Here is a 27,328-nt window from a genome sequence, read left to right as displayed (position 1 = left end):
CTCGGGGTGTCGGAGTTCAGAGTTCAGTTCCGGCGCTCTCCATAAAGAGTTTGCACGTCCTTCCTGTGGAACGCGTGGGTTGCTTCCCGATGCTTCCATTTCCTCCCACAATCCAAAGACGTACCAGTTAGTAGGTTAGTTGGTTATTGTAAATTGTCCTGTGACTAGGCTAGGGTTAAATAGGTGGGTTGCTAGGCAACGTGGCTTGTTGGGCTGGGAGTGCCTGTTCTACGCTGTATCTTTAAATAAGTAAATACATAAACACATAAATAAATAAATAAACAAACAACAAACTTGTTCTTCTCTCTTTCCTGGATCTGACACGTCTTTCACCTGTAATGTTAACGCTGCTTAGTTTCCCACAGAAGCTGCCTGCCCTGCCGAGCGTTTCTAATATTGTCTGCATTTATTTCACGTTTTCATTCCATTATTGTTTTAGAATATTTGCTCTACAGGCGATAGAAGATGGTTTTCCCAACGATAGAACCTTGGGATGCACAAAAAGACCGGACTTTGAGTTGTCGGCGGGTTCCAGAGTCGAAATTCCACGTCCGATGGGGAAACGAGGTTTAATGACCCCTAGGTTCACGAATCGGTGTGACCCGAGTTCGTGGCCTGGAGTTTGGAATCTTGTCAGCAGCGAGTCTGGACGAGAGTCTGGTGTTTGGTGATAGGTGGGTCCAGGGATTGGTGCCGAGGATCGAGGCCTGAAAGTCGAACCGGAAGTCTGAATTCAAAGCCTGTTGGCCGGAGCCCTGACTCTGCCAATCTCTGCGAGTCTGCTGGGGTAGTCAAAGGCCCAATGCCTGTGTGTCCGCGTCCGAATCAGAGACCGCTGGAGGCTGCAGGCCGAAGACGAGGGCCTGGCCAGGGGTTAGAGGACTGTGTATGTGTGTGGGTGGGAGGGAGGAATGGGGCTCTTTTCACTGCTGTTGTCTGGTTGCTTGTTGTGTTGTGTCATTCAGCTAAGAACTGTGGGCCTGTGATGTTGGTGTCAGAATATGTGGTGACTCTTGTTGACACAAATGATGCATTTCACTGTATGTTTTGTTGATTAAACAGTCAATGTTTTGGGCTGAGACCCTAATTGATATTGTCAGCTCAAAATGTCGACTGTTTATCCCCTCCATAGATGCTGCCTGACCTGCTGAGTTCCTCCAGCATTTTGTATGTGTTACTGAGCACTGACCTCTGTGCAGCATTCATCTACTCTCAATATCACATAGCAACCATCACTTTCTGCTTCCTACACCACACCCAAATCAAATCTGCCTTGAATTTGTCACTCTCCTTTGGATCTCCTGAACCTGCACCATTTTGATCAGACTGCCATTAAAAGTCTTGCTAGAATCTAGGTAGAAAACATTAAATGCACCACCCTCATCTACCTTCATAGTTACGTCCTGGAAGAATACAATCGTCCGACACATCCTTCTCTTATCAATTCATGTTGATTTCCCCCAGCAATCTCTGCCTTTACACATTAATGTTTATACTGTTCCTTCAAATAGATTCCAAAAACCTGCCATTAATTATTTCATTTACACCTTTCTTCCTCCCGGTACAATGTTAAGTGTCTTCCTGCCCTCTGGCACCAATCCTGTAGTCGAAGAGGATTGGAAAATTGTAGTGAGAGTGTCTGCAATTTCCTTCCTAGCTTTGTTTAACAGCCTGCGATCTATTTCATGGTGATCGATCCATTTATAAATATCACCCCTCAATAGGCTTATCCCATCGCACACTCATTTGCCTTAATCACAACGTCAGTATACTCATGATGTTCACAAAATATTCATTACAAACCTTCACCCCATCCTCTGCCCCTAGGTTGCCTTTATGATCCCTAATTGACCCTATTTGTTCCCGAGATATCCACTCACTCTTTATGTACCTGTAAAGTACCCCTGGAGTTTCTGATCTTTTCCATATCTTTTGTTTATCTAAGTTCCCTTTCATTTCACTCTGAAGCTGTCCATTCTATTCTAGACTTTCTATACTCTTCTAGACATTCAAGTGTACTAAGTTCTTAATCTCCCCCTTGTATGTTTCAAGATATTATTTCCTGAAGATTGGTGAGGACATTGGGAATTGGATCATTTTCCTCGAAGTCTATGTCCTCAATGTCTCTTTGTATGTTTCCAGATATTACCTCCTGAAGATTAATGAGGACATTGGAAAATGGATCACTTTCCCCAAGGTCCATGATTTCAATGTCTTCTCCTTATATGTTTCAAGATACTATGTCCTGAAGATTGGTGAGGACATTGGGAATTGGATCATTTTCCCTGAGGTCTATGTTCTCAATGTTTTCTTGTATGCTTCCAGATATTATTTCCTTCTTGACTTCTTTATTGAGATACAGCATGGAATAGGCCCTTCAAGCTGTGCTACCCAACGATCCCCCAATTAAATCCTTGCCTAATCATGGGACAATTTACAATGACCAAATTATCCACAAACATCTTTGGAAAGCGTGAGGAAACCGGAGCACCTGGAGGAACCCCACGGGGAGACGGTACAAACTCCTTACGGGCTGCGGTAGGAATTGAGTCCGGGTCACTAGTGCTGCGGACCTTTGTACTGACCCCTACGCTACCGTGCTGCCCTAGCCCTTGACGATCAGTGAGCACTCTGGAAAGTGGCCCGAGGTCCATGTTTGGTAGGACTGCAAAGCCAACTACAAGAATGAACCTGTCGCTGAAAACCAATCGTTGTCACTTCAAGGCTCCCATCCCTCTCGTGACTCTGTCATGTGATTGACCACTCCACTGCCTGTTTGCAGAAAGACCCAAGAAGTGTCCTTGATACACTACACTTTTCCTGTTGTACCACCGGAACACTCAGTGAGGGACTTTGGCAGAAGTTATGAGCACACTGAGTTCAGATTACAGGAACAGACTGAGTTTTGTGCTTACACCCTAGTCCCGGGCGTTGAGTGGGAGATATGTGATTGCTCAGAGATGACAAACCAATGGCTTTGGCTGGTTCCACGGTGTTCTCTTACCTTGGGCCCAGTCTTCTCCATGTAACCTTCCTTTACGAAATTTCGGGTCAGTTTGTGCGTCAGCTGCAACACATGAAAGAAGTGTCAGCGTCCCCAGGGAGAAATAAATCCGACCTTTGCTTCATCAGGTCCCAACACAGCCCCTGTAGCTGCTACATACAGCAAATCACTTCAGTCCAAATGGTCTGTGTTCATACCATCTCCGTGCAAGAGCCAGTCCCCACACTCGGCACCTGTCATTCTTCATCTGATCTCCATGTTGGCACCGGACCCCTACCCCCTCACCACTCTTCAATGCCTGTCCCTCTTATGTCTGTGCCCGGGTGTCCTTGGAGAGGGAGCCCACAGTTTCTATGGGCACAGTGGGAGAGTTCCAGAATGGTGGACTCCGCAGAGAAGGGTTTGAAAGATAATAGAAAGCGTGAAAAAGGACCTAGTGCTCTTCCGGCGTACGTGATGAATGAACTCTTCATGGGCTCCCAGCCGGGTACAGGTATTGATAACAACTGACGTTTCGATGACAAACTCTGCCACCTTCTTCCGGGATCTTCACGGCAACGTCAGTTATAATCAGTAATCGTACCCGGCTGAAACCCGAGACGAGTTCAATCGTAATAGTAAGCGTATTTTCATTTGAAATTGTCAAAAGTTTATTGTTTGTTTTGTGAATTAACTTCTGTATATTTGTTCAAAAAATGTTCACAGTATCAGTCTCTCCAGGGGTTCCACATTCTCACCACTACCCCACCCCCCCCCACACACACACACACACACACACACACACCTTATCTTACATTGTACACACAGACGTGTAGCAACACGGAGGCCGCAAATGGCCACTCACATGCCTCCAGCCTTAGGGATTCTTTATTGCTCTCCCTTTTCCTCTTTCTCTCTCTGTCTCTGACTCACTCTCTTTTTCTCACTCTCTCTCTCTCCCTCCCTCTCCCTCCCCTCCCCCTCTCTCTTTCTTTCTCTCTCTCCCTCACACACACTCTTCCTCTCTCTCATAAACATCAATGGTAATGAATAAACAATCAGAGAATATACAACACAGAACACTACAGCACAGGAACAGGCCCTTTGGCCCATAATGTTGTGCTGTACCAGCTAAAAAGTAAAGCAACAACTACAAGAAACTAATCCCTCCTACCTGCACAATGTCCATATCCCACCATCTTCCTCACATCCATGTGCCTATCCAGACATCTCTTAAAAGTCTCTCATGTACTTGTTTCTACCATGATACCAGGCAGCGTATTCCAGGCATCCTCCACTCTTACCCCTCATATCCCCCTTTAATTACCCCCTCTCAGCTTCAGTGCATGCCCTCTGGTATTAGACATTTCAACCCTGGGAAACAGACACTCTCTGTCCCCTCTATCGATGCCGCTCATAATCTTGTAAACCTCTACCAGATCTCCCCTCAGCCTCTGGCGCTCCAGAGAAAACAACCCAAAAGTTTATCGAGCCTCTCGTGATAGCACATGCCCTCTAAACCTGGTGAACCTCTTCTGCACCCTCTCCAGAGCCTCAATGTCCTTCCTACAGTGGGGCAATCAGAACAGCATGATGGAACTTAGAGTAGGTTAAAAGGTCAGCACAAGATCAAGGGGCTGAAGGGCCTTTCGTGTTCTGAGCCGGCACAAGTAGGCAACTTGGGTCAGCGTGGACAAGTTGGGTTGTTTCTGTGCTGTATCAATCTCTCTCACGCGCATGTTCACACACAGGCACGCACACGGAACTAGTTATCAGCAAGTCTGAAGGAGGGTGTGTCCGTGCTGTACCTGTCGCTCCTTTCCATCGGTGTAACTCCCCGTGCTTCACTTACCTCATGGTCACTCGCCCCAGGGAAAGCCACCTTTAAGTAGTGGAACTGGATGGCTCGGATGGCGTTGAACCAGTCCACGATCTCCTGTTGGGGGAAACAAAAGTCGCGATTGTAGGAGTTGAGCCTTGAACGTCGTGTGGACGGTGACTGTCAGCTCTCCTGGACGTTGGAAGATTACAGGGCACCGGGAAAGTCAGAGAACGTGAGTGACTGTGTGTTCAGTTGAACAATGGGAGACAATCCAGGGGTTTAGTGAGTCCCATTTTTATGTTCAATGGAGGGTTTCATTCTGAGCTCGTCACACTGTTCACCAACAGCTAAAGTCTGTTCTACTCTCAACTGCTTCATGATGGAATGCCGCAGATTGTATTGAGCTTACTGGGAAGAAACTCAGATGCCTCACTTTACAGGAACAAGCTCTGCGACGGAGATTAATTCGCGACGGGCGCTCAGCGAAACGAGAAAACACTGGAACATACTAAACAACTGTCTCACCCCTCAAAGCTCACCCTAAACTGCTCAAAGGCCGGGGTTTCCCCCCATACACCCTGGATAGGCCACCAACCAGACAAAATGTTACAGCTGTTTCCTCCCGCATTTCAAAGACGTACGTGTCATGGGTTAGTGGCTCACATGGGTGCAACTGGGAGGCGCGGCGTTGAGCCGTAAGAGTTCGGCACGGACTAGAAGGGCCGAGATGGCCTGTTTCCATGCTGTAATTGTTATATGGTTATATGGATATATTTATTTAGCCATACAGTGTGGAGTAGGCCCTTCGAGCCACGTTGCCCCGGCAACCCCCCCCCAACAACTCCGATTAACCCTACCCTAATCGCAGGATGATTCACAATGGCCAATTAACCTACCCGCTACGTCACTGCACTGTGGGAGGAAACTGGAGCTCCTTGGGGTAAACTACAGGAAGGACGTACACAGACTCCTTACAGAGGATGCTGGGGTTGAACTCTGATCTCCAGGCCGGAATAGTGTCATGTTAATTGCAATGCTACCGTGGTCACCGTGCGGTATGTCTGAGTGTAAATAAGTAAGTGGACTCCATGCGTCAGAGCGGAGGAAGTCCTCCTGCCTCATCGCCTGCACGTCCCACCTCCATTGCTCACTGTGGGAGAGGCGTGAATGTACAGGGGCTCCTACAGTAGCATAGTACGGTACAGGGTGAGGCCTTCCTGTCCATCGTATCGGTGTCAGTTGAGAAAGATCTTCATCGCGCTGGGTGTGTTCCTGCAACCTCAGCCCACATCCAAGTTGTGCTTCAGTCTGTTGAACATGTCTGCCTTCAGACCATGAATTGAATTGACTTTATTTCTTACATCCTTCACATACATGAGGAGTAAAAATCTTTACGTTACGTCTCCGTCTAAATGTGCAATGTGAAATTTATAGTAATTAATAATAAATATTATGTACAACAGGACAGTCAATATAACATAGAAATAGAATTGCGTCAGCGTGAGTTAATCAGTGTGATGGCCTGGTGGAAGAAGCTGTCCTGGAGCCTGTTGGTCCTGGCTTTAATGCTGCGGTACCATTTCCCAATGGTAGCAGCTGGAACAGTTGGTGGTTGGGGTGACTCGGGTCCCCAGTGATCCCTTGGGCCCTTTTTACACACCTGTCTTTGTAACTGTCCTGAATCGTGGGAAGTTCACATCTACATTTGCGCTGGGCTGTCCGCACCACTCTCTGCAGAGTACTGCGATTGAGGGAAGTACAGTTCCCACACCAGGCAGTGATGCAGCCAGTCAGGATGCTCTCAATTGTGCCCCTGTAGAAAGTTCTTAGGATCTGGGGGCCCATACCAAACTTCTTCAACCGTCTGAGATAAAAAAGGTGCTGTTGTGCCTTTTTCACCACACAGCTGGTATGTAGAGACCACTTGAGATCCTCGGTGATGTGAATGCCAAGGAACTTGAAGCTGTTCACCCTCTCAACCCCGGATCCATTGCTGTCAATAGGGGTTAGCCTGTCTCCACTCCTCCTGTAGTCCACAATCAGCTCCTTTGTTGAATTCCACCTTCCCTCAATTCCCCTCTCTAAATCTACGCCCCCTGATTTTTCACCTCCATGCTAAGACGATAAAGTCCTTCTATCTAGGTCTGGTATAGTTGTCGGCACCTCCCTTTAGACTCTTCTGTTACAAAGAAAATAACCCAAGCCGATCCAATCTTTCCTCATTGCCGTCACCTTCATGGCATTATTACAGCGTGGGGTGTCGGAGTTCAGAGTTCAGAGTTCAATTCCGACATTATCTGTTAGGAATCTGTACGTCCTCCCCGTGGAATGCGTGGGTTTCCTCCAGGTGCTCTGGTTTCCTCCCACAGTCAAAAGAAGCACTGGTTAGTAGGTTAATTGGTCGTTGTAAATTGTCCCATGATTTTGCTAGGGTTAAATCATAGGTTGCTAGGCGGCAAGGCTTGGAGGGCTGGAAGGTCAATTCCACAATCGATCTCAATAAATAAATAAATATCTTCTAGTATCATCCTCATTAATCCTCTCTGCACCCTGGCTGGGTCGATGAAATCTTTCTTGTAAACGCAACAATCAGAAATTGGTTCACGTCTCACAACTGAAAAAGTTATCAACCAGAATTTCAGCCTGAACCACTGAAGGGGTAGTTCCCATGGATGACCAAATCCCTCAGAGAGACAGACAGGTTCTGAAGAGGACGAGAGTGCAGCAGAGAGGGTGTTCTGGAGCTTAGCACCTTGGCAGATCGGGGCACGGCCACCAATGGTGGCGCATTCGGTGATGTCCCAGAGGTCAGCACTGGAAGAGCACAGAGATATCATAGGGTACGGGGCCGGATCACGTTCACGGGGATATGGAGTGGTGTGGACGGCACAACAGAGAGACGATGATAATGGGAATCTTAAATGGAAACTGATGTTGTAAAGGGATGCAGAGCAGTGGAAAGAGTTACCAAAGGGAGTCACCAAGCTGTTGAAAGTTCAAAGTAAATGTTATTATCATATATGTCACCATATACAACCCTGAGACTCATTTTCCTGTGGGCATACTCAGCAAATTTAGAGAATAGAAACTGTAAACAGGATCAATGAAAGATCAACCAGAGTGCAGAAGACAACAAACTGTGCAAATGCAAATATAAATAAATAGCAATAAATAACGAGACCATCAGATAAAGAGCCCTCAAAGTGAGATCATTGGTTGTGGGAACATCTCAATGACGGGGCAAGTGAGTGTAGTGTATCCTCTTTTGTTCAAGCGTCTGGTGGTTAAGGGCTCACTTGCTCAATGTTTCAATTGAGAAGACACTGTGTAGGCGGGATATATCTTCCCTGAGCAAATAAAATTGGGAAATTGGTTAATTATTGTCACATATTGGTTTATTATTGTTTATCATTGCGCTACAGTAGGCTAGTGGTTTCCACAACCCTATTACAGTTCGGGGCTTTGAGCTCGGAATTCTTTCTTTCTTTTTAAATCCTTTTATTAATTTTTCCAAAGTTATAAACAAAATAACAATGTTGATACAAATAATCTTATTGTTAGTAAACAGATACAGAAAAGATTTCGGATAACACAGGTATAATAGACTTCCAAACTCATGATGTAATTAATCATAGAGAAAAAAGAAATAAAAAGAAAAAAAATACAAAGAAAACCTCCCAAAAAAAACAAGAAAACAAAAAGAACTAAATACTAAACCCAAAAAAGCAAACGGAACAAAGCAGGGCTAGACCAATATCTTAAATTGTACACGTTCAGTAATGTCGTCAACTCCGCTCCTCTATTCATATGTTTTAAGTTAATAAGAAGGATTCGGAGATGTCAAATTACATCGGAATTCGTCCTTGGCATCTTCTGTTTGTCCTCCCCGTGGAATGCCTGGGTTTTCTCCGAGTGCTCTGGTTTCCTCCCACACTCCAAAGGCAAACCAATCAGTAGCTTAATTAATCAATTCGCGAAACAGTGTGGAGTAGGGCCTTCCAGAGCTTCGAGCCACGGCGCCCCAGCAATCCCTGACAAAACCACGATTAACCCTAACCTAACGTGTTTGTAGAGCGGATATTGAACTTTTTGCTGTTGGACTCCGGCCATATTCCACCGAGATACAACACTGGGCAGCACGGGAGGTCGTTCCTGCCTGTGGCCATCGAACTTTGCAGCTCCTTCCATGGAGGGTCAGACACCCTGAGCCAATAGGCTGGTCCTGGACTTATTTCCATCTGGCATAGTTTGCATATTGTTGTTTGATTGTTTGTGGGTTTTGTATTGCTATACTTATGCTCTTTTCTTGGTTGGTGTGGCTGTAACGAAACCCAATTTCCCTCGGGATCAATAAAGTATACCTATCTATCTATCTAATCACGGGGCAATTTACAATGACCAATTAACCTAGCCGGTATGCTGTTAGACTGCAGGAGGAAACTGGAGCACCCGGGGAAAATCTGCACTTTCCACAGGGAGGACATACAGAGACTCCTTACAGGATGGCCCTGGAACTGAACTCCGAGCTGGAACAGCTTATTGCCAACCACCACTCTGCCATGGCACCCATTGGCAAGTGGTCACCGTAAAATGTCTTGTGATTAGGTTCGGGTTAGATCGGGGTTGTCGGTGGGGGGGGGGGGTTGCTGGGCAACACAGCACAAAGGGCTGGAAATTCCTATTCCAAGCTGTATCGCTGGGTAAAAAAAAAGTGTGGAGGCAGAGTGAAGAACGTTGTTTAGCATGCACAGAGATCATTTAATCTCGTCAGCGTATTGAGCTAACACAAGGGAAGAACACTTACAGAAGGCAGAATGAAATGTTGCGGTTACCAAGAAGCAAAGGCTCGAGGGTGGCCTGGTAAAGGTTTAGCGGAATCATGAGAGACAGACTGTCCGTGAACAGCGGGAGACTTCCACCATAACAAAGCTGTCTAGGGTCAGAGGGTAAAGGTCTAAGTTGAGGGGCAAATGGTTTAGAGGGGACCTGAGGAAGAACTATTCTTCCCCCACAGGGGCGAACACACTGTGTGAGGTGGTGGTGGTAGTGCAGGCTAGTCTGCTCGCACCATTTGAATTGCTGAGCCGTGGCAGGCTATGGATGAAGTACTGATAACTGGGATTAGTGTCGATAGGTAATGGTTAATATCGTCACAATGGGCCGAAGGGCCTGCTTCTCTGCTATATTACTCGTATCGTCGCAATGGGCCGAAGGGCCTGCTTCTCTGCTACATTACTCCGTGACTATAGATCAAAATGGATCAGCCATGATGAAATGGTGGAGCAGACTCGATGGGCCGAAGGACCTCATTCTGCTCCTGTATCTTACGGTCTTCTGGTCTATCTAGATGCACGGGGTGTTGAGAAGATCATGCAGCAGAGGATGAAAAGCTTGTTAAGATACATCAGGAGAACGCTGGCAGTCATAAAGATTTTGACAAGGAATGTCCCATCAAAGGTCTGGCAAACTTTGCTTCTTGGAGCCTCAGAGTCAGGTCTGTATGCACACTGCCTGATTAGGAACCAGTTCTCCATCCACCTGGTATGTATGCACTGCAGTTTTATTTTTAAGTTATTACCAATTTAAGTTGGAGGGCTTTGTGGTCTCGGGTTGAAAGTGTGTAACCACAAAGTTACAAGAGGTCCAGCTACAATCTCCGGAAACCCATCTCATGGGTGAAGTGTCAATTCCGGACTAAAGCTGAAACAATGAACCTGTGGCAGGGGCTTGAACAACAACATCTCTTTCAAAGTGAAATCAAACAACAAAGGTGACAACAGGGCTTTGCTTCCAAATCTATCAGCGGCAATGGATTCATAGAATTCATAGAATAGTACAGCACAGTACAGGCCCTTCAGCCCACAACGTTGTGCCGACCCTCAAACCCTGCCTCCCAGATAAGCCCCCACCTTAAATTCCTCCATATACCTGTCTAGTAGTCTCTTAAACTTCACTAGTGTATCTGCCTCCACCACTGACTCAGGCAGTGCATTCCACGCACCAACCACTCTCTGAGTAAAAAACCTTCCTCTAATATCCCCCTTGAACTTCCCACCCTTTACCTTAAAGCCATGTCCTCTTGTATTGAGCAGTGGTGCCCTGGGGAAGAGGCGCTGGCTGTCAGCTCTATCTATTCCTCTTAGTATCTTGTACACCTCTATCATGTCTCCTCTCATCCTCCTTCTCTCCAAAGAGTAAAGCCCTAGCTCCCTTAATCTCTGATCATAATCCATCCTCTCTAAACCAGGCAGCATCCTGGTAAATCTCCTCTGTACCCTTTCCAGTGCTTCCACATCCTTCCTATAGTGAGGTGACCAGAACTGGACACAGTACTCCAAGTGTGGCCTAACCAGAGTTTTATAGAGCTGCGTCATTACATCGCGACTCTTAAACTCTATCCCTCGACTTATGAAAGCTAACATCCCATAAGCTTTCTTAACTACCCTATCCACCTGTGAGGCAACTTTCAGGGATCTGTGGACATGTACCCCCAGATCCCTCTGCTCCTCCACACTACCAAGTATCCTGCCATTTACTTTATACTCTGCCTTGGAGTTTGTCCTTCCAAAGTGTACCACCTCACACTTCTCCAGGTTGAACTCCATCTGGATTCCAAAGATTCATCACCATCTGGCTAAAGCAACTCTTCCTCCTATCCTGAGGCTGTGTCCTCTGGTCCCAGAGCCTGTCACTATTGGGAACATCCTCTCCTTTCAATATTCAATAGGTTTCAATGAGATTCTGTGCCCCCCCCCCAAATTCTTCTAAATTCCAGTGAGTACAGGCCCAAAGCCATCAAATACTTCTCATATGTTAACTCTTTCCTTCTCAGGATCATACTCGTGAACCCCCTCTGCACCCTCTTCAATGCCATCACATCCTTTAGATAAGGGGCTCCAAATTGCTCACAAGACTCCAAGTGCGGTCTGACCAACGCCTTATAAAACCGGGCAACACACATCAAAGTTGCTGGTGAACGTAGCAGGCCAGGCAGCATCTCTAGGGAGAGGTACAGTCGACATTTCAGGCCGAGACCCTTTGTCAGGACTAACTGAAAGAAGAGATAGTAAGAGATTTGAAAGTGGGAGGGGGAGGGGGAGATCCATAATGATAGGAGAAGACAGGAGGGGGAGGGATGGAGCCAAGAGCTGGACAGGTGATTGGCAAAAGGGATATGAGAGGATCATGGGACAGGAGGCCTAGGGAGAAAGAAAAGGGGGAGGGGGGGAAAACCCAGAGGATGGGCAAGGGGTATAGTGAGAGGGACAGAGGGAGAAAAAGGAGAGAAAGAAAAAGAATGTGTGTATATGAATAAATAACGGATGGGGTACGAGGGGGAGGTTGGGCATTAGCGGAAGTCTGAGACCTGTCCAGCTCTTGGCTCCATCCCTCCCCCTCCTATCATTTTGGATCTCCCCCTCCCCCTCCCACTTTCAAATCTCTTACTAGCTCTTCTTTCAGTTAGTCCTGACAAAGGGTCTCGACCCGAAACGTTGACTGTACCTCTTCCTAGAGATGCTGCCTGGCCTGCTGCGTTCAACAGCAACTTTGATGTGTGTTGCTTGAATTTCCAGCATCTGCAGAATTCCTCGTGTTTGCGCCCTTATAAAACCGGTTCTCCAAGCTGAAGTTTTCTCCCCTCCTCCCCCACCTTAAAGTTCTCACTGAACAAAATAACCAGTAATCACGAACTCTTGGACCAAACCAATCGGATCGTGCTCCGTCTGCAGCTAGCTCCAGGGGTAGATTGACTCACTCAGTCAGTGAGCAGGGTGGAGTCCTTTCTGCTGAGCGATTGGGTGCAGACTGGGCATGTTGTGTCTGGCAGAGGCTGCCTCTCAGGGGCTGGCTCACTGCTGACACAGCAGGCTGCTTCATGTTCCTTTCAGGGCAATAATGTTGAACTAAAAGTCTGTAAAGACACTCTCGTGAGCACAGTTTATGGAAGAGTCTCCTCGGGCGGAGGCAGGGAGTAGTTAGCGCTCATACAAGATGGAACACCACTGTACGGGCCCTGCAGAGTACAATATTGTGCCAACCTTGAAACCTGCTCTAAGGTAAATCCAACCCTTTCCCCTAACATATCCCTCCATTTTCCTTTCTTCCATGTGCCTATAAGCCTCCAAGAGGACCCCAACCCTTGCGGTAGGGTTTGGAGGCTTGTGTCCCTCGATGACTTGGAGAGTTGTGCTGGCTGGAGTCAGAGCTTTATGCTCTTGATAGGGTCACCCATGCCAAACAGGTCAAAGGGTAGAGGTCAGACTAAGAGCGGTCCAGGTTTGGGGCTGCAGCTCAAGGCCAACAACCCTGACTGGTCAAACAGGAAACAGCAATGAAGAATCCTATTACATCTGAGAGGCCAAGGACAGACAGAGATAGAGGACTTTTATTGCTGCCCTAAATGCCAGCAGTGCAATCAGCAATAAGTAAATTCATCCCTAAAAGTGTCACTTAATGCATCTGCCTTTACCGCCAACCCTGGCAGTGCGTTCCACGCACCCACTTTCTGTGTAAAGAAAACCTCTGACATTAGTCCCCTATACTTTCCTCCAATCACCTTAAAAGCATCCTCTCTTGTGTACATCCAAGGAAAAAGGTGTTGGCTGTCCACTCTTATCTATGCTTTTTAATCATCTTATGCACCTCCATCAAGTCACCTCTTATCCTCCTTTGCTCCAAAGAGAAGAGCCCCAGCTCACCCTATCCTCATAATGCTCTCGAATCCAGGCAATATCCTGGTAAATCTCCTCCGCACCCTCTCTAAAGCTTCCACATCCTTCCTATAGTGAGGCCATCAGAAACAAACACAATATTCTAAGTGTGGCCGAACCAGGTTTTCTAGAGCTGCAATGTGACCTCGCCCCCTTGGACTCAATCAACTGACTAATTAGACTAATTAATATACCATAGACCTTCTTAACCACCCCATCCACTTGTGCAGCAACTCTGGGGGGATCCATGGACCTGGACCCCAAGATCCCCCTGCTCCTCCACACTGCCAACGTGGAGCAGAGAGCGAGTTTGTAAGTCGGACGGGAGGATGTTGGGAATGGTGATGGAGGGGTGTGGGACAGGTGGCAGAGAAGGACTGCCGGGGGGACAGGTGAGCGAATGCAGACGCACCCAGCCCTGAGACACCGGGCAAGATCATTTAACTCCAAACAATTGGTTTATTGATCTTAACAGAATGTCTCTCTGGTGCTTGCCACTCTCTTCCCTCTCCCTTCTCCTTTTCCCAACCACGATTCCCCCTCTCCCTGCCCCCTTCCCAATCTCAGTCCACAGTAGAGACCCATAACAGAATCAGGTTTACCATCGCTCATATATGTCATGAAATTTGCATTTTTTTGGGTAGCAGTAAAGAGTAATACATAAAATTACTACAGTAATTTGCAAAAGGCACCCGAGCTGTATATATGTGCCCAAGGCTCTTGCACAGCACGATATCTTTCATCTTGCAGGATAGAGGTGGTTTTCCCGGGCGGAAACAGCTAATACAAGAGGGAATAATTTTAAAGTTATTGGAGGAAAGTGTAGGGGAGATGTCAGAGGTAGTTTCTTTGTTACAGAGAGTGATAAGTAGGTGGAATGCACTGCCAGGGGTGGCGGTACAGACGGATACATTAGCAACATTTAAAGAGGCTCTTAGATTAGATAGCAGATGGATGATAGAAAAGTGAAGACTATGTGGGAGGTGTCGGCGAATTAGCTGGCAAAGTGACCACGGTACGTCTTGTGGATGGAACACACTGATTATGCCTCTCAAAGTCCAATCCTACATCCCTGAAGTGAGAGGTGGAAACGGGTAAGCCCAGGCAACAGGGCTCTGGTGAAGATGTACGGTCCAATACCCTGTACCGTGGACACAATGGATTGAAGAAACATTGATGAACTCCAACCATACCATCGACTTTGGATGATGGAGACGGGAGGTCATCAGTGGTCTATGCTCCACTGGGAGCTAAGCGCCCAAGAAAAACGCACGCTGATTATGGATAGTGGGGAGACAGAATGTTCAGGATGGCAGTCAAGGAGCCAATGCATTGGGAGATTTTTGCTCTGAAATCTTTCGGTACCAACGCAGGGCTGGTTGGATTTGGTAATGAGGCAAATTTAGTTAGCAGCCGACCTGCACACAAGTCCCTTTCTGGTGCTAACTACAGCACAAATTTATCAAATTCAGAGAGGCATCGATGACATAAGATGGTGCCAGAAAGTGGCAATAGTTTGCATGTAGCTCCAGAGGGAATCATCAAATATTCCTGGTTAGGGCTACCAGAGTTGAAATCCACGTTCACACAGCCATTTTGTACTTCAGTAAGCAACATATTTTGTTATTACATCTGATTGAGGTAAAGTTGACAATCAGAATCTTTTTCCCAAGGTAGAAATGTCAAATACTGGGCTGATGGCTTAAAAAAATTTGCTCCACACATAAACACAAGGAAGTCTGCAGATCCAAAGCAACACACACAAAATGCTGGAGGAACTCAGCAGGTCAGGCAGCATCTATGCAAGTGAATAGACAGTTGACGTTTCGGCCCGAGACCCTTCTTCAGGACTGAGAAGGAAGGGGGAAGATGCCAGAATAAGAAGGTGGGGGGACAGGGAGGGGAAGGAGGCTAGCTGGAAAGTGATGGGTGAATCCTGGTGTCTGGGAAAGGTCAAGGAGCAGGAGGGATCTGATAGGAGGGGGGAGTGGACCATTGGTGAAAGGGAACGAGGAGGGGAAGTGATAGGCAGATGAGAAGTAAACGATCAGAGTGGGGAATAGAGGAGGAGAGGAGTTGGGCGGGACAGAATTTGATCTTTTACCAGAAAGAGAAATCGATATTCATGGAGGATACGCAGGCAGAATATAAGGTGTTGCTCCTCTACCCTGAGGGTGGCTTCATCTTGAATCACCTTGCTCGTTTAACAGCACAGAGAGCTGTGGGTGTCTGGAATGGGCTGCTGGTAGTAGTGGTGGAAGAAGATATGATAGGGGCTTTTAAGAGGCTGTTCGGTGGACACGTGAACACACAAGGAATGGAGAGACTCGGACCACAGGCAGACAGAAGAGATTCATTCTAATTCGGCATCACGTTCAGCCCAAACGCCTGTTCCTGTATCGTCCTCCACATTCAAACTATATTTTTTTCCCAGGAGCACCACTGAAAGAGTCCTGACCAACTGTATCTAATTTTGGTACGGGAAATGCAAGACAAATGACCGTGAGACGGTACGGTAGTGTAGTGGTTAGCACAACGCTTTACAGTGCCAGAGACCCGGGTCCTGCCTCTCTCTTATCTATTGCTTTCATAATTTTAAATGTTTCTGTAAGATCTCTCATTCTTCTGAATTCCAGCGAGTACAGTCCCAGGCGACTCAATTTCTCCTCATAGTCTAACCCCCTTATCTCTGGAATCAACCTGGTGAACCCTCTCTGCACTGCCTCCAAAGCCAGTATATCCTTCCTCAAGTAAGGAGGAAGTCTGAACAAACTTAAGAATTCATTTCCACAGGGTATTAAGAGAGTTAAAAACTGGCCTGTCCAGGGCTACAACACCCACTGATTATGCCACGACTTACAAAGCCCTTTTAAACTCTCCTGGTGCATTGTGATCAGTTCTGGGCATCACACATTTGGGAACATAAACTGGTCATGGGGAGAGGTGGGGGGGGGTAGGGAATGTGGGAGTCACAGTGGGGAGCACAGCCCAGGTTTACCAGAATGCCACCTGGATTTGACTATTTGAACTGAGGTTGTTCCCAACCTGTCAGAAAATTTGGGCATCATTTAATCTTCAGGAGATTTGGATCAAGGGAAACGAATCAAGTTATGTTTGAATGGAGACTGAAAGGTGTATGGTTCCCGGTTCATGAGTTGTGGTTGGTGAATTGCCTTGATTTAAGAGAGTTCCCAAATTTTCCACATGGCCCTTTGTTCATGGTTTTTGGTTAATTTTGAAGAAGGAAGTGTTTCCTGTGGCTGAGAGTAGGATCAGGGAATGCGGCCTAATAATTGGAACCTAGCCATTCAGCAACTCAGTAGATGAAATACTCTACCATTTAATGTTGAACATTAAATGGTGCCCAAATCTTCTAACAAGTTGGGAATAACCACCGTGCAAATATTCGAATACTCTTCCCTTGATGCTGGGTTATGGGTCACCCTTAAGCCTGAGACTGAGAGATTTTTGTTAACTAAACCCTGTAGGCCATTCGGCACTTATGCCCACTTCATTGTTGCACAATACTGTGGCTGACAGCAAGATTTCCCTCCTGTGCCCATGTCACTTGTAGTTATTTCGAGATAAAGTGTGAAACAGGCCCTTCCGGCCTAACCAGCTGCACCACCCAGAAAGCCATCTTCTTAACCCTAGTCTAATCACGGGACAATTTACAGTCACCAACTAACCGACCAACCGGTACATCTTTGAACTGTGGGAGGAAACCGGAGCGCCCGGAGGAAATCCAGGCAGTCACGGAGAGAACGTACAAACTCCTTGCAGACAGCGCCGGAAATGAACTCCATTCTAATAGCCAGAAATCAAGAAATGAACTTTGGGACGTGGGTGAAATCTGGGCGTACAAATTGTGGTCACAAGTCAGCCAAGATCTAACCGAGAGGCTGTCCAGGTGGAGCGCCAAAGTTCATGAGAGATATTTTATTTTATTCAGCAATACAGCACGATAACAGGCCCTTCCGGCCCAACGAGCCTGTGCGACCAATTAACCTGCTAACCTGCACACATCTGGACTGTGGGAGGAAACCGGAGAGAAGGTATGACTCCTTACACTCAGCGGCAAGGAATTGAACTGGGGTTGCCGGCGCTGTAAAGCAAGACGCTAACCGCGATGCCCTACCGTTGTGGATTCCTTTCCATGGGTCTCCGCCCCCGTCTCCTTCCTCACCTCAGGTCTAGATCAGGATGAGGTCAATGACAGAGCTTGATGACAACAGAAGTGTTAGGAGTTGCAGGCCATTCGGCCCCACTTTCCTGCTTTGCTGTTCCGCGATCATAAGAACGTATGAAATAGGAGCAGCAGTAGGTCAACTGGCCCATCGAGTCTGCTCCACCATTCAATAAGATCTTGGCTGATCCGGCCCTGGACTCTTCTCCACTTCCCTGCCTTTTCCCTATAACCCTTCATTCCCCTGCTATGCAAAAATCTATCTAACCTTGTCTTAAATATAAAACAAAACTCCTTATAAAAAGATATATTTACTGAGGTAGCCTCCACTGCTTCATTGGGTAGAGAATTCCACAGATCCACCACTCTGTGGGAAAAGCAGTTCCTCCTCACCTCATCTCCGTCCTAAATCTACTCCCCCGAGTCTTGAGGCTGTGTCCCCTAGTTCTCATAGTTTATGATATGCCAGGAACATCTCCCTCCCCTCCCCAGCTCACCTACATTGCCCATTAATCAGTTCATCTCTGTCTAGGATTCTCCCTGGTGAAAAAGAAAGCTCCAATGGATTAGCCAAACATGACTTCCCCCAATCACTTTCACCAATCCCACCTGGATAAATGGGGAAATGGTGACTTCAGAACAAACTTCTAACAATGCTTCTCTGGATTATTTTAAAAATTTTTATTGGGATACTGCGTGAAGCAGGCCCTCCTGTCCTTTCGATCTACGCCACCCAGCAATCCCCTGATTTAATCCTAGCCTAATCACACAATTTACAATGACCGATTAACCTACCAACCGGTACGTCTTTGGACTGTGGGAGGAAACCGGAGCACCCGGAGAAAACCCACGCGGTCACAGGGAGGATGTAGAAACTCCTTACAGACAGCAGCTAGGGTTGCCAGCTGTCCTGTATTAGCTGGGACATCCCGTATATTGGGCTAAATTGGTTTGTCCCATACGGGACCGCCCTTGTCCCGTATTTCCCCCGCTAACATAAAGCGTTCCTATAAAAACCGTTCGTAAGCCGAAATGGTGAAAAGCGCAGAAGCAATTACCATTAATTTATATGGGAAAAATTTTTGAGCGTTCCCAGGCCCAAAAAATAACTCATTCCACTGAGATGCAACACTGAGTGTTACAGGAAGTCATTCCTGCCTGTGGCCATCAAACTTTACAACTCCTCCCTTGGAGGGTCAGACACCCTGAGCCGATAGGCTGGTCCTGGACTTATTTCATAATTTACATATTACTATTTAACTATTTATGGTTTTATATTGCTATACTTATACTCTATTCTTGGTTGATGCAACTGTAACGAAAACCAATTTCCCTCGGGATCAATAAAGTATGACTATGACTATGACTATATCATACCAAATAACACATAAAACCTAAAATAACACTAACATATAGTAAAAACAGGAATGATATGATAAATACACAGCCTATATAAAGTAGAAATAATATCTGTACAGTGTATCAGAATCGAGAAGATTAAGCCAAAACCGATTTGTAGAAAAAAATTGGCATGTACATGTATGCGCACGTCACACATGCGCACACAGGTGCCCGCGCAAGGCTTCATGGTTATAGTAGTCTTTCTTGGGGTAAACACAAGTGTCCCGTATTTGACTGCTACTTTTGTCCCCTATTTGGGAGTGAGAAAGTTGGCAACTCTAGCAACAGCGGGTACCGTAAAGCGTTGTGCTAACAACTAGGCTGCCGTGCCGAGTCTAATGTTAAATCTTTAGATGAAGCTAGACGAATATAGAAGATGCAGTAACATTCTTTGCCAGGACTTGAGGGCCTGTTTTGCAGGGAAATGCTTGGACAGGTTGGGACTAAGTTCCTTGGAATACTGGAGACCGAGGGGTGATCTTACAGAGATATATATAATCTCGAAGGGTGTATAGGTCAGATGCACTCAGCCTGTTTCCCAGGAAAAGGAAACTAAGGCAAAGGTTTAAGGTCCTGACGAAGGGTCTAGGCCGGAAAAGTCGACTGTTTATTTCCATCCACAGATGTTGCCTGACCTGCTGAGCTCCTCCAGCACGTTGTGTGTATTGCTCTAGATTCCTAGGATCTGCATTACCTCTTGTATCTAAGGTTTAAGGTGAGAAGTGAAAGATTTCAAAGAGACCAGAGGGCGGTGTGCACATGGGACGAGGAAGTGTTTGAGGCCGATAAAATAACAAAATTTAAAACTTGGATAGGGGGAGTTAGGAGGGATATGGGGCAAATGTGGACAATTGGGACTAGCGTTGTGGGTGGTTGGCATGGATGAGATGGGCTGAAAGGCCTGTATTCACCTCTATTATTCGACAACATGTTCTAGACATCCTCAAACAGATCCTTTCCTCACAGTTGAGGGAAAGACAGCAAGCCCCTGGTGGGCAAAGGAAATGCTTCAAAGATATCTGTAGGTGCAAAGGGACTTGGGAGTTCTTGTGCAGGGTTCCCTAAAGGTTAATTTGCAGGCTGAGTTGGTGGTGAGGAAGGCAAATGCAATATTAGCATTCAGTTCAAGAGGACTAGAATTTAAAAGCAAGAATGTATAGTTGGGGCTTTATAAGGCCTCACTTGGAGTATTGTGAACAGCTCTGGGGCCCCTTAACTAAGAAAGAATGTGCTGACATTGGAGAGGTTTCAAAGGAGGTTCATGAAAACAATTCTGGGATTGAAAGATTGGTCATACGAGAAGTGTTTGGTGGTTTTGGGCCTGTATTCACTGGAATTCAGAAGAATGAGGGGTGACCTCATTGAACCTTATTGAATGTTGAAAGGCCTCGATAGAGTGGATGTGGAGAGGATGTGGGGGAGTCTAAGACCAGAGGACACAGCCTCAGAATGGAGAGGCATCCTTTTAGAATGAGATGAGGAGGAATTTCTTTAGCCAGAGAGTGGCGAATCTGTGGAATTCGTTGCCACAGGTAGCAGTGGAGACCAAGTTATTGGGTATATTTAAGGCAGAGGCTGATAGATTCTTGATTGGTCAGGGCACGAAGGGATAAGGCAGGAGATTGGGGCTGAGAGGAAAAATTAGATGAAATGGCAGAGCAGACTTAATGGGCCAAATGGTCTAATTCTGCTCCTTATGGTCTTATGACATCAGAATCAGCCTGAAGAAATTCAGCATGACACCTAAAAACTGCAAAGACGTTTCACTCGACAGATACGCCTGGAGGAAATCTGTTCAAGAGGGAGCCGCGCTACAAGAGAACGACCTCCGCTGGGCCGCAGAGGACAAGCGGCAGCTGTGGAAGGAGAGAGTAAACAAGAAAAAGACCCAAACACCATTTACCCTTGACCACACTGCACCAGACTACATGGATCCTGGATCAGCCTCGACAGCCACCTGAGAGGCCACAGACAGACTATCCCTTAGGACGGGGGGTGTTCAACCTCTGGGTCCACGGAACCCTTGGTTAATGGTAGGGGTCCATGGCTTAAAAAAAGTTGGGAACTCTTGCCTTAGAAGAATACCATACTCGACACGAGTGATGGTACTACTAGTACGGAGGATCTAGAGCATACAACACAAAACTAGCCCAGATAGTCCAGTGTGGCTTTGCACATGTTTACCATCTAACTACTCTCAAATTATATATAGCCCTTGAAGGGATGTCGGTGGGTGGAGAGAGGGAAATGTAATTAAATTTATCTGCAGGGAAACTGACAGGCAGGGGAGAATCACTATATTAATAGTATTCAGGAGGAATTAATCAGCTGTTTAATATGCATTTCACTCCCCCCCACTCCCGTGGGGTTGTGTCTTGTTTGCAGCCTCTAACTTTGCTTTTTAGTGGACCTGGATGGTTGATGCAAATGAGTTCAATCAGCACAAGTTCTTCATGAATATTTCAGTAGGAATGCTGCTTCAAAACTATTAGGAACCAGGGCAGGAGAATCCAAAAGCGTTGGGTTAAGGCCAAGAGATGAAAGATTTGCGGGGTTCTTAGTGGAAAAGTCTTTTCCTCATGGGGGGGGGGTGTGGAGGTTCATTTTGAGAAGACTGGAATATAAAAGCCTGGATGTAAACCTGAGGCTGTACAACGCACTGCTCAGACCACATTTGGAGTATTGTAAGCAGTTTTAGATAATAGACAATAGGGGCAGGAGTAGGCCATTCAGCCCTTCGAGCCAGCACCATTCACTGTGATCATGGCTGATCATCCACAATCAGTACCCTTTTCCTGCCTTCTCCCCATATCCCTTCACTCCGCTATCTTTCAGAGCTCTAACTCTTTTTTGAAAGAATCCAGAGAATTGGCCTCCACTGCCTTCTGAGGCAGAGCATTCCACAGAACCACAACCCTCTGTGTGAAAAAGTTTTTCCTTAACTCCATTCTAAATCGTCTACCCCTTATTCTTAAACTGTGGCCTCTGGATCTGGACTCCCCCAACATCGGGAACATGTTTTAGGCCCCTTTCGAAGAAAGAATGCACTGGAGTACATAGGGTTAAGCTGGTACTGGTAAAGGTGGATGCAGCCATGTTGAAAAGATGTCTGGACAGCCACTGGCATCGGGGAGAGGTCAGAGGAGGTTTATGAGAATGATCCCAGGCTGGGCTCTGTATTCACTGAAGTTCAGAAGAACGAGAGTGGATATCCTTGAAACCAATTGAATATTGATTGGTCTAGATAGAGTGGGTGCGGAGAGAATTTTTCCAATAGTGGGCGAGTCTAGGACCAGAAAACAGCCTCAGAAAATAAGGATGTCCGTTTAGAACAGAGATGAGGGAGAATTGCTTCAGCTAGAGGGTGAGGAGTCTGTGGAATTCCTTGCCACAGACAGCAGTGTGGAGGCCAAGTCATTTAAAGCAGAGGTTCTTGACTAGTAAGGCCATCAGAGATGATGGGGAGAAGGCAGGAGAGGGTAAACAAATCAGACACGGTGGAATGACAGAGCAGACTCGATGAGCTGAACGGCCCGGTTCTGCTCCCATGTCGTATGGGTGGAGGTGGATGCAGCCATGTTGAAAAGACATTTTGACAGGTACATGGATAGGAAAGGTTGGTAAGTAAATGAGCCAAATGCAGGGAAGTGGGACTAGCTTGAACGGGCATCTTGATCAGCACGGATGAGATGGACCGAAAGGCCTGTTATCATGCTACTCATCTATTACCCACTCCCTCCTCGTCCAACTCCTTCCAAACTTAATGAAGATCCCCAGTGTCTCTGCTCTCCACATCCCCACACCCCACACGCCCCAGGCATGAGAGATTCTGCAGATGCTGGAAACACAAAGCAACACACACAAAATGCTGGAGGAACTCAGCAAGCCAGGCAGCATCTGAGGAAAGGAGTGAATGGTCGATGTGTCGGGCCGAGACAGAGAAGGAAGTGGGGGGGACGACGTCAAAATAAGAAGGTTGGGGGGGAGGGGAAGGAGGCTGGCTGGAAGGTAACAGGTGAGGCCAGGTGGGTGGGAAAGGTCAAGGGCTGAATAAGGAGGAATCTGATAGGAGAGGAGAGTGGACCATAGGAGAAAGGGAAGGAGGAGGGGCCGACCCAGGGGTAAGTAATAGGCAGGTGAGAAGAAGTAAAAGGAAGTGGGTGGTGGGGGGGTGGATTTGTTAACTGGCAGGAGAAATCGATATTCATACCATCAGGTTGGAGGGTACCCAGGCAGAATACATGGAGTCGCTCCTCCACCGAGGGTGGCCTCACCTTGGCAAACGGGGAGGCCATGGTCCGACTCTTCGGAACGGGAATAGGAATCGGAATCAAAATCTTTGGCTAATGGGAATTCCCACTTGAGGGAGATTGTCGCAATGGGTAGAGCTACTGCCTCACGATTCCAGAGCCCCAGGTTCAGTCCCGACCTCAGGTGCTGTCTGAGTGGAGTATGCATGTTCTCCTCGTGACCATGTGAATTTTCTCCCACATTCCAAAGATGCGGGGGGGGGGGGGTTAGTCAGTTAACTGACTGTTGTAAATTGTCCTTGGTTTGTTGGCTGAACAATAGAACTGGGGGGTGTGGGTGGGAGAGTTGATTGTGACGTGAAGAGAGTAGACTCAGTGGGCATTTTAATAAGGTCTCTCCTGTACCTAATAAAGTGGCTACTGATGTGTTCATGGTCTTCTGTTGCTGTAGCCCATCCACTTTAAGGTCCAACATGTTGTGGGTTTAAAGATACTCTTCTGCACATCACTGACCACCGAGTTATTTGAGTTCCTGTCAGCTTGCACCAGTCTGTCCATTCTCCTCTGACCTCTCTCATTAACAAGGCATTTTCACCCATGGAACTGCCACTCGTTTGGTGTTTTTTGTTTTTTGCACCATTCTCTATAAACTCAAGAGATTGTTGTGTGTGGAAGTTCCAGGAGATCAGCAATTTATGAGATACTCAAACCACCCCATCTGGCACCAACAATCATTCTACGCTCAAAGTCACTTGGATCACATTTCTTTCCCATCCTGATGTTTGGGCTGAACAACAACTGAACTTCTTGACCATGTCTGCATGCTTGTATGCATTGAATTACTGCCACATGATTGGCTGATTAGATATTTGCATTAATGAGCAGGTGTACAGGTGTTCCTAATAAAGTGGCTACTGAGCTTAATATGGAATTAGTGTACCTCGGTGTCGGTTGGTTGCGGGGGGGGGGAGTGGAAGGGCTCATATCTGTGCTGTAGGACTTTGGAACTTACCTTTCCCTCTTCGTGGTAAACAAAAATATTCCGCGTGCTATTATCCTTCAGGTACGTGAGCTGGAGGCCGTTAGGATTTCCAATTTTGGTTGGTTGGAATGTAGCGTTGATGTTGTCCACTTTAATCACAGCCTTGGGCTCTTTAGCCTGTTGGAGAAGGCAGTGTGTGAGACTTTCAGCTTGATTTGCAATGTTAACCAAAGATTCAAAGAGTACACCATCAGAATGAAGGGAGGACCACTCCGTTAGTGTATGGAAACTGTCGCTAGTTCATTGGCTTCATTGCCTTGGTGATTCAAGCGTTCATCTAGATACTTCCCTTTACATGTTGTGAGAGTCTCTGCCTTATCAACTTCTCAGGCAGTGTTCCATCCAGATTGTAACCATGCTCTGGGTGAAAATATTCTTCCTCATATCTTATAACCCCTCACTTTAAACCCTCTGTTTTTGTCCCCGTTAATCTATCACTGCGCTCCTATTGGCAAGGTCAGAAAATTGCCTGTGGTCATGGATACTCTGAGGCTGACTGTACAGTACAATTCAGTGCATGGTATTAGGAGCGGGCACTTGGAGGCCACCAACGTCTACCCAGAGATGGGGAAGTTAGACTCAGGCAAGAGGGAATTTAGAGATTCTGCCTCAGAGCCCCCTGTGACTCAGGTTTGGTATCGACCTTGGGTACTGACTGTGCGGACTTTGCACGTTCTCCCTGTGACTGTTTAGGTTTACTCCTGGCGTCTCCCTTTCCTCCCACATCTCAAAGGCGAGCAAGTTGCTGGATTAACTGGCCACTTTAGGGCATCAAGTTGCTGGAGTAACTAGCCCTGTAGGGCATCACTGGGTATGTAGGGTATGTGTGTGGGGGGATGGTTGTGTTACTTGACCCTACAGCCATCAGACTCCTGGACCAGTATGGATAACTTCATTCCTCACGACTTTGAACTGATTCCACAACCTACAGACTCACTTTTAAGGATTCTACAACTCCTGATATTAGTATTTTTTATTTTATATTTACACAATTTGCCTTCTTTTCTTTTACTCATTGGTTGTTTGTCAATCTTTGTTTATGCATAGCTTTTCATAAATTCTATTGTATATCTTGTACATTGGACGGTGTCGCCTGGCCCCTCAATATCACCTCCCTGAACAGGAAGGTACAGCAGTACCTCCACTTCCTGAGAAGAATGAGGCACCATCTTAACTGCACTTTATAGGAACACCACTGAAAGCGTCCTGATAAGTCGCATCTCCATCTGGTATGGGAGCAGTTAAGCATCAGATCAGAAATCCCTTCAAGGGACTGTGGGAATGGCTGAGAGGACCATAGGAGTCTCCCTATCATCCATCGGGGATATTTACCAGGAGCGCTGCGTACGCAGGGTCCTTAGTATTATCAAGGACCCAACCCATCCATCCAGCATCCTCTTTGACTTTCTACCACCAGGCAGGAGACTCCAAATGGACAGGATAGGAAAACATTATGCTTCTGAACTCCCTGCCGCATTGCACTTGAAGTGTCACTGGTTAATCTGTCCTGTACCCTACAATATTAAATTTATGCATCTTACTTTGTTTATCAATGCGTAATTCATTTTATCCTTTACTTTGAAAGGTTATTTTGTGTTGTATGTGTGTTATGCGTACTACCGTGCTTTACACCCTGGTTCGGAGAAACATTGTCTCATTTGACGGCATACATGTATGTAGTTAAATGAGAATAAACTTGACTTGACTTGGCTTGACCTCTCAGAGTGTCCGGTCTGAGTCCAAATGGCTTAAATTGCAACCTTGTACCAGAGAGGTGAATATCTAATTCTGTGCTGACATCCACACCGTAGAAGATGGGGGAATGTTGCACAGTTAGAGGTGTGGTCCTTTTAGAATGAACATTAACTCAAAGTCCTGTCTGCAATCTCAAGGAGCGAGGAGCAACGAAGCGTTGGACAAGTCCTTTCCTTTAGAGTCTTGAACCAAAGGAGATAATTTTACTGAACTCCACTTGCCCCATCACTGGGATCTTCCCACAACCTATCGACTCACTTCCAAGGACTCTTCATCTCAAGTTCTTGATATTTATTGTTTGTTTGTTTATTTATTATTTCTTTCTTTTTGTATTTGCACAATTTGTTGTCTTTTTCACACTGGTTTATTGCCCAAGTTGGTGAGGTCTTTTATTGATAGATTAGGGCTATTATACTATTATAGATTTATTGACTACGCCTGCAAGAAAATGAATCTCAGGGTTGTGGTGGGACTAGGTGAGAGTAAGAGTTCAGCACGGACTAGAAGGGCCGAGATGGCCTGTTTCCGTGCTGTAATTGTTATATGGTGACATATACAGTAATGTGCAAAAGTCTTAAGCACGTATAGGAAGCTAGGGTGCCTATTTTGCACAGTGCTATAATAATTTTATGTATTGCACTGTACTGCTCCCCAAAAAACCCACAGCTTTCTTGATGTATGTGAGTGATGCAGACATCCCACCTCTCCCGGAAGTTCCGGGAGTCTCCTGCATATTAATAGTGGCTCCCTGATGCCTGCAAGTTATATACAATATCACGGAAATCAATTTTTTTGAGAGAGAATGCGAGAGCGACTACGAGAGAGAGCGCGTGCGCGAAAGAGAGCAAGAGCAAGCAAGCGACCGAGAGAGAAAGCGAGAGTGCGCCATGGCAGAGTGTTCCAAAAAAAAATATAAAACATACGTCACCCCAGACTACACTAACGTGTACCCCTGCCTAATAGGAGTCAAAATAATGACAGTGTTGCTCGCTGCACTGTTTGCAACAGTGACTTTCCTATTGCCCATGGTGGGTTAAGACTGTAAAAGACATGTTGAGGTGAGTTTAACAGGTGTCATTCGTTCATTAGCATAGCTAACGTTATTTAAACTAGCTGGCTGGCTGCTAAGGAGCTACTCTATTGCAGACATCCCACCTCTCCCGGAAGTCTCCCGCAAA

At 46.5% G+C, this 27,328-nt stretch overlaps 1 protein-coding gene across 1 annotated transcript in view; it reads right to left on the bottom strand.

The window, feature by feature from the left end:
• zgc:92360 (uncharacterized protein LOC436988 homolog) overlaps positions 1–27,328 on the bottom strand; it is a 102,359-nt gene that overhangs the window by 25,234 nt on the left and 49,797 nt on the right. The window contains exons 6-8 of the mRNA XM_063062840.1: positions 24,366–24,512; positions 4,836–4,919; positions 3,005–3,067 (exon numbers count right to left, since the gene is read on the bottom strand). Coding sequence (XP_062918910.1) covers positions 3,005–3,067; positions 4,836–4,919; positions 24,366–24,512 — 294 coding nt within the window. The remainder of the gene's footprint in view (positions 1–3,004; positions 3,068–4,835; positions 4,920–24,365; positions 24,513–27,328) is intronic.

This window comes from Mobula hypostoma, chromosome 11 (genome assembly GCF_963921235.1).
Source record: "Mobula hypostoma chromosome 11, sMobHyp1.1, whole genome shotgun sequence".
Taxonomy (NCBI): Eukaryota; Metazoa; Chordata; class Chondrichthyes; order Myliobatiformes; family Myliobatidae; genus Mobula; species Mobula hypostoma.
Note: the sequence above shows the minus strand (reverse complement) of the source record. Positions and strands in the feature narration are given on the sequence as shown.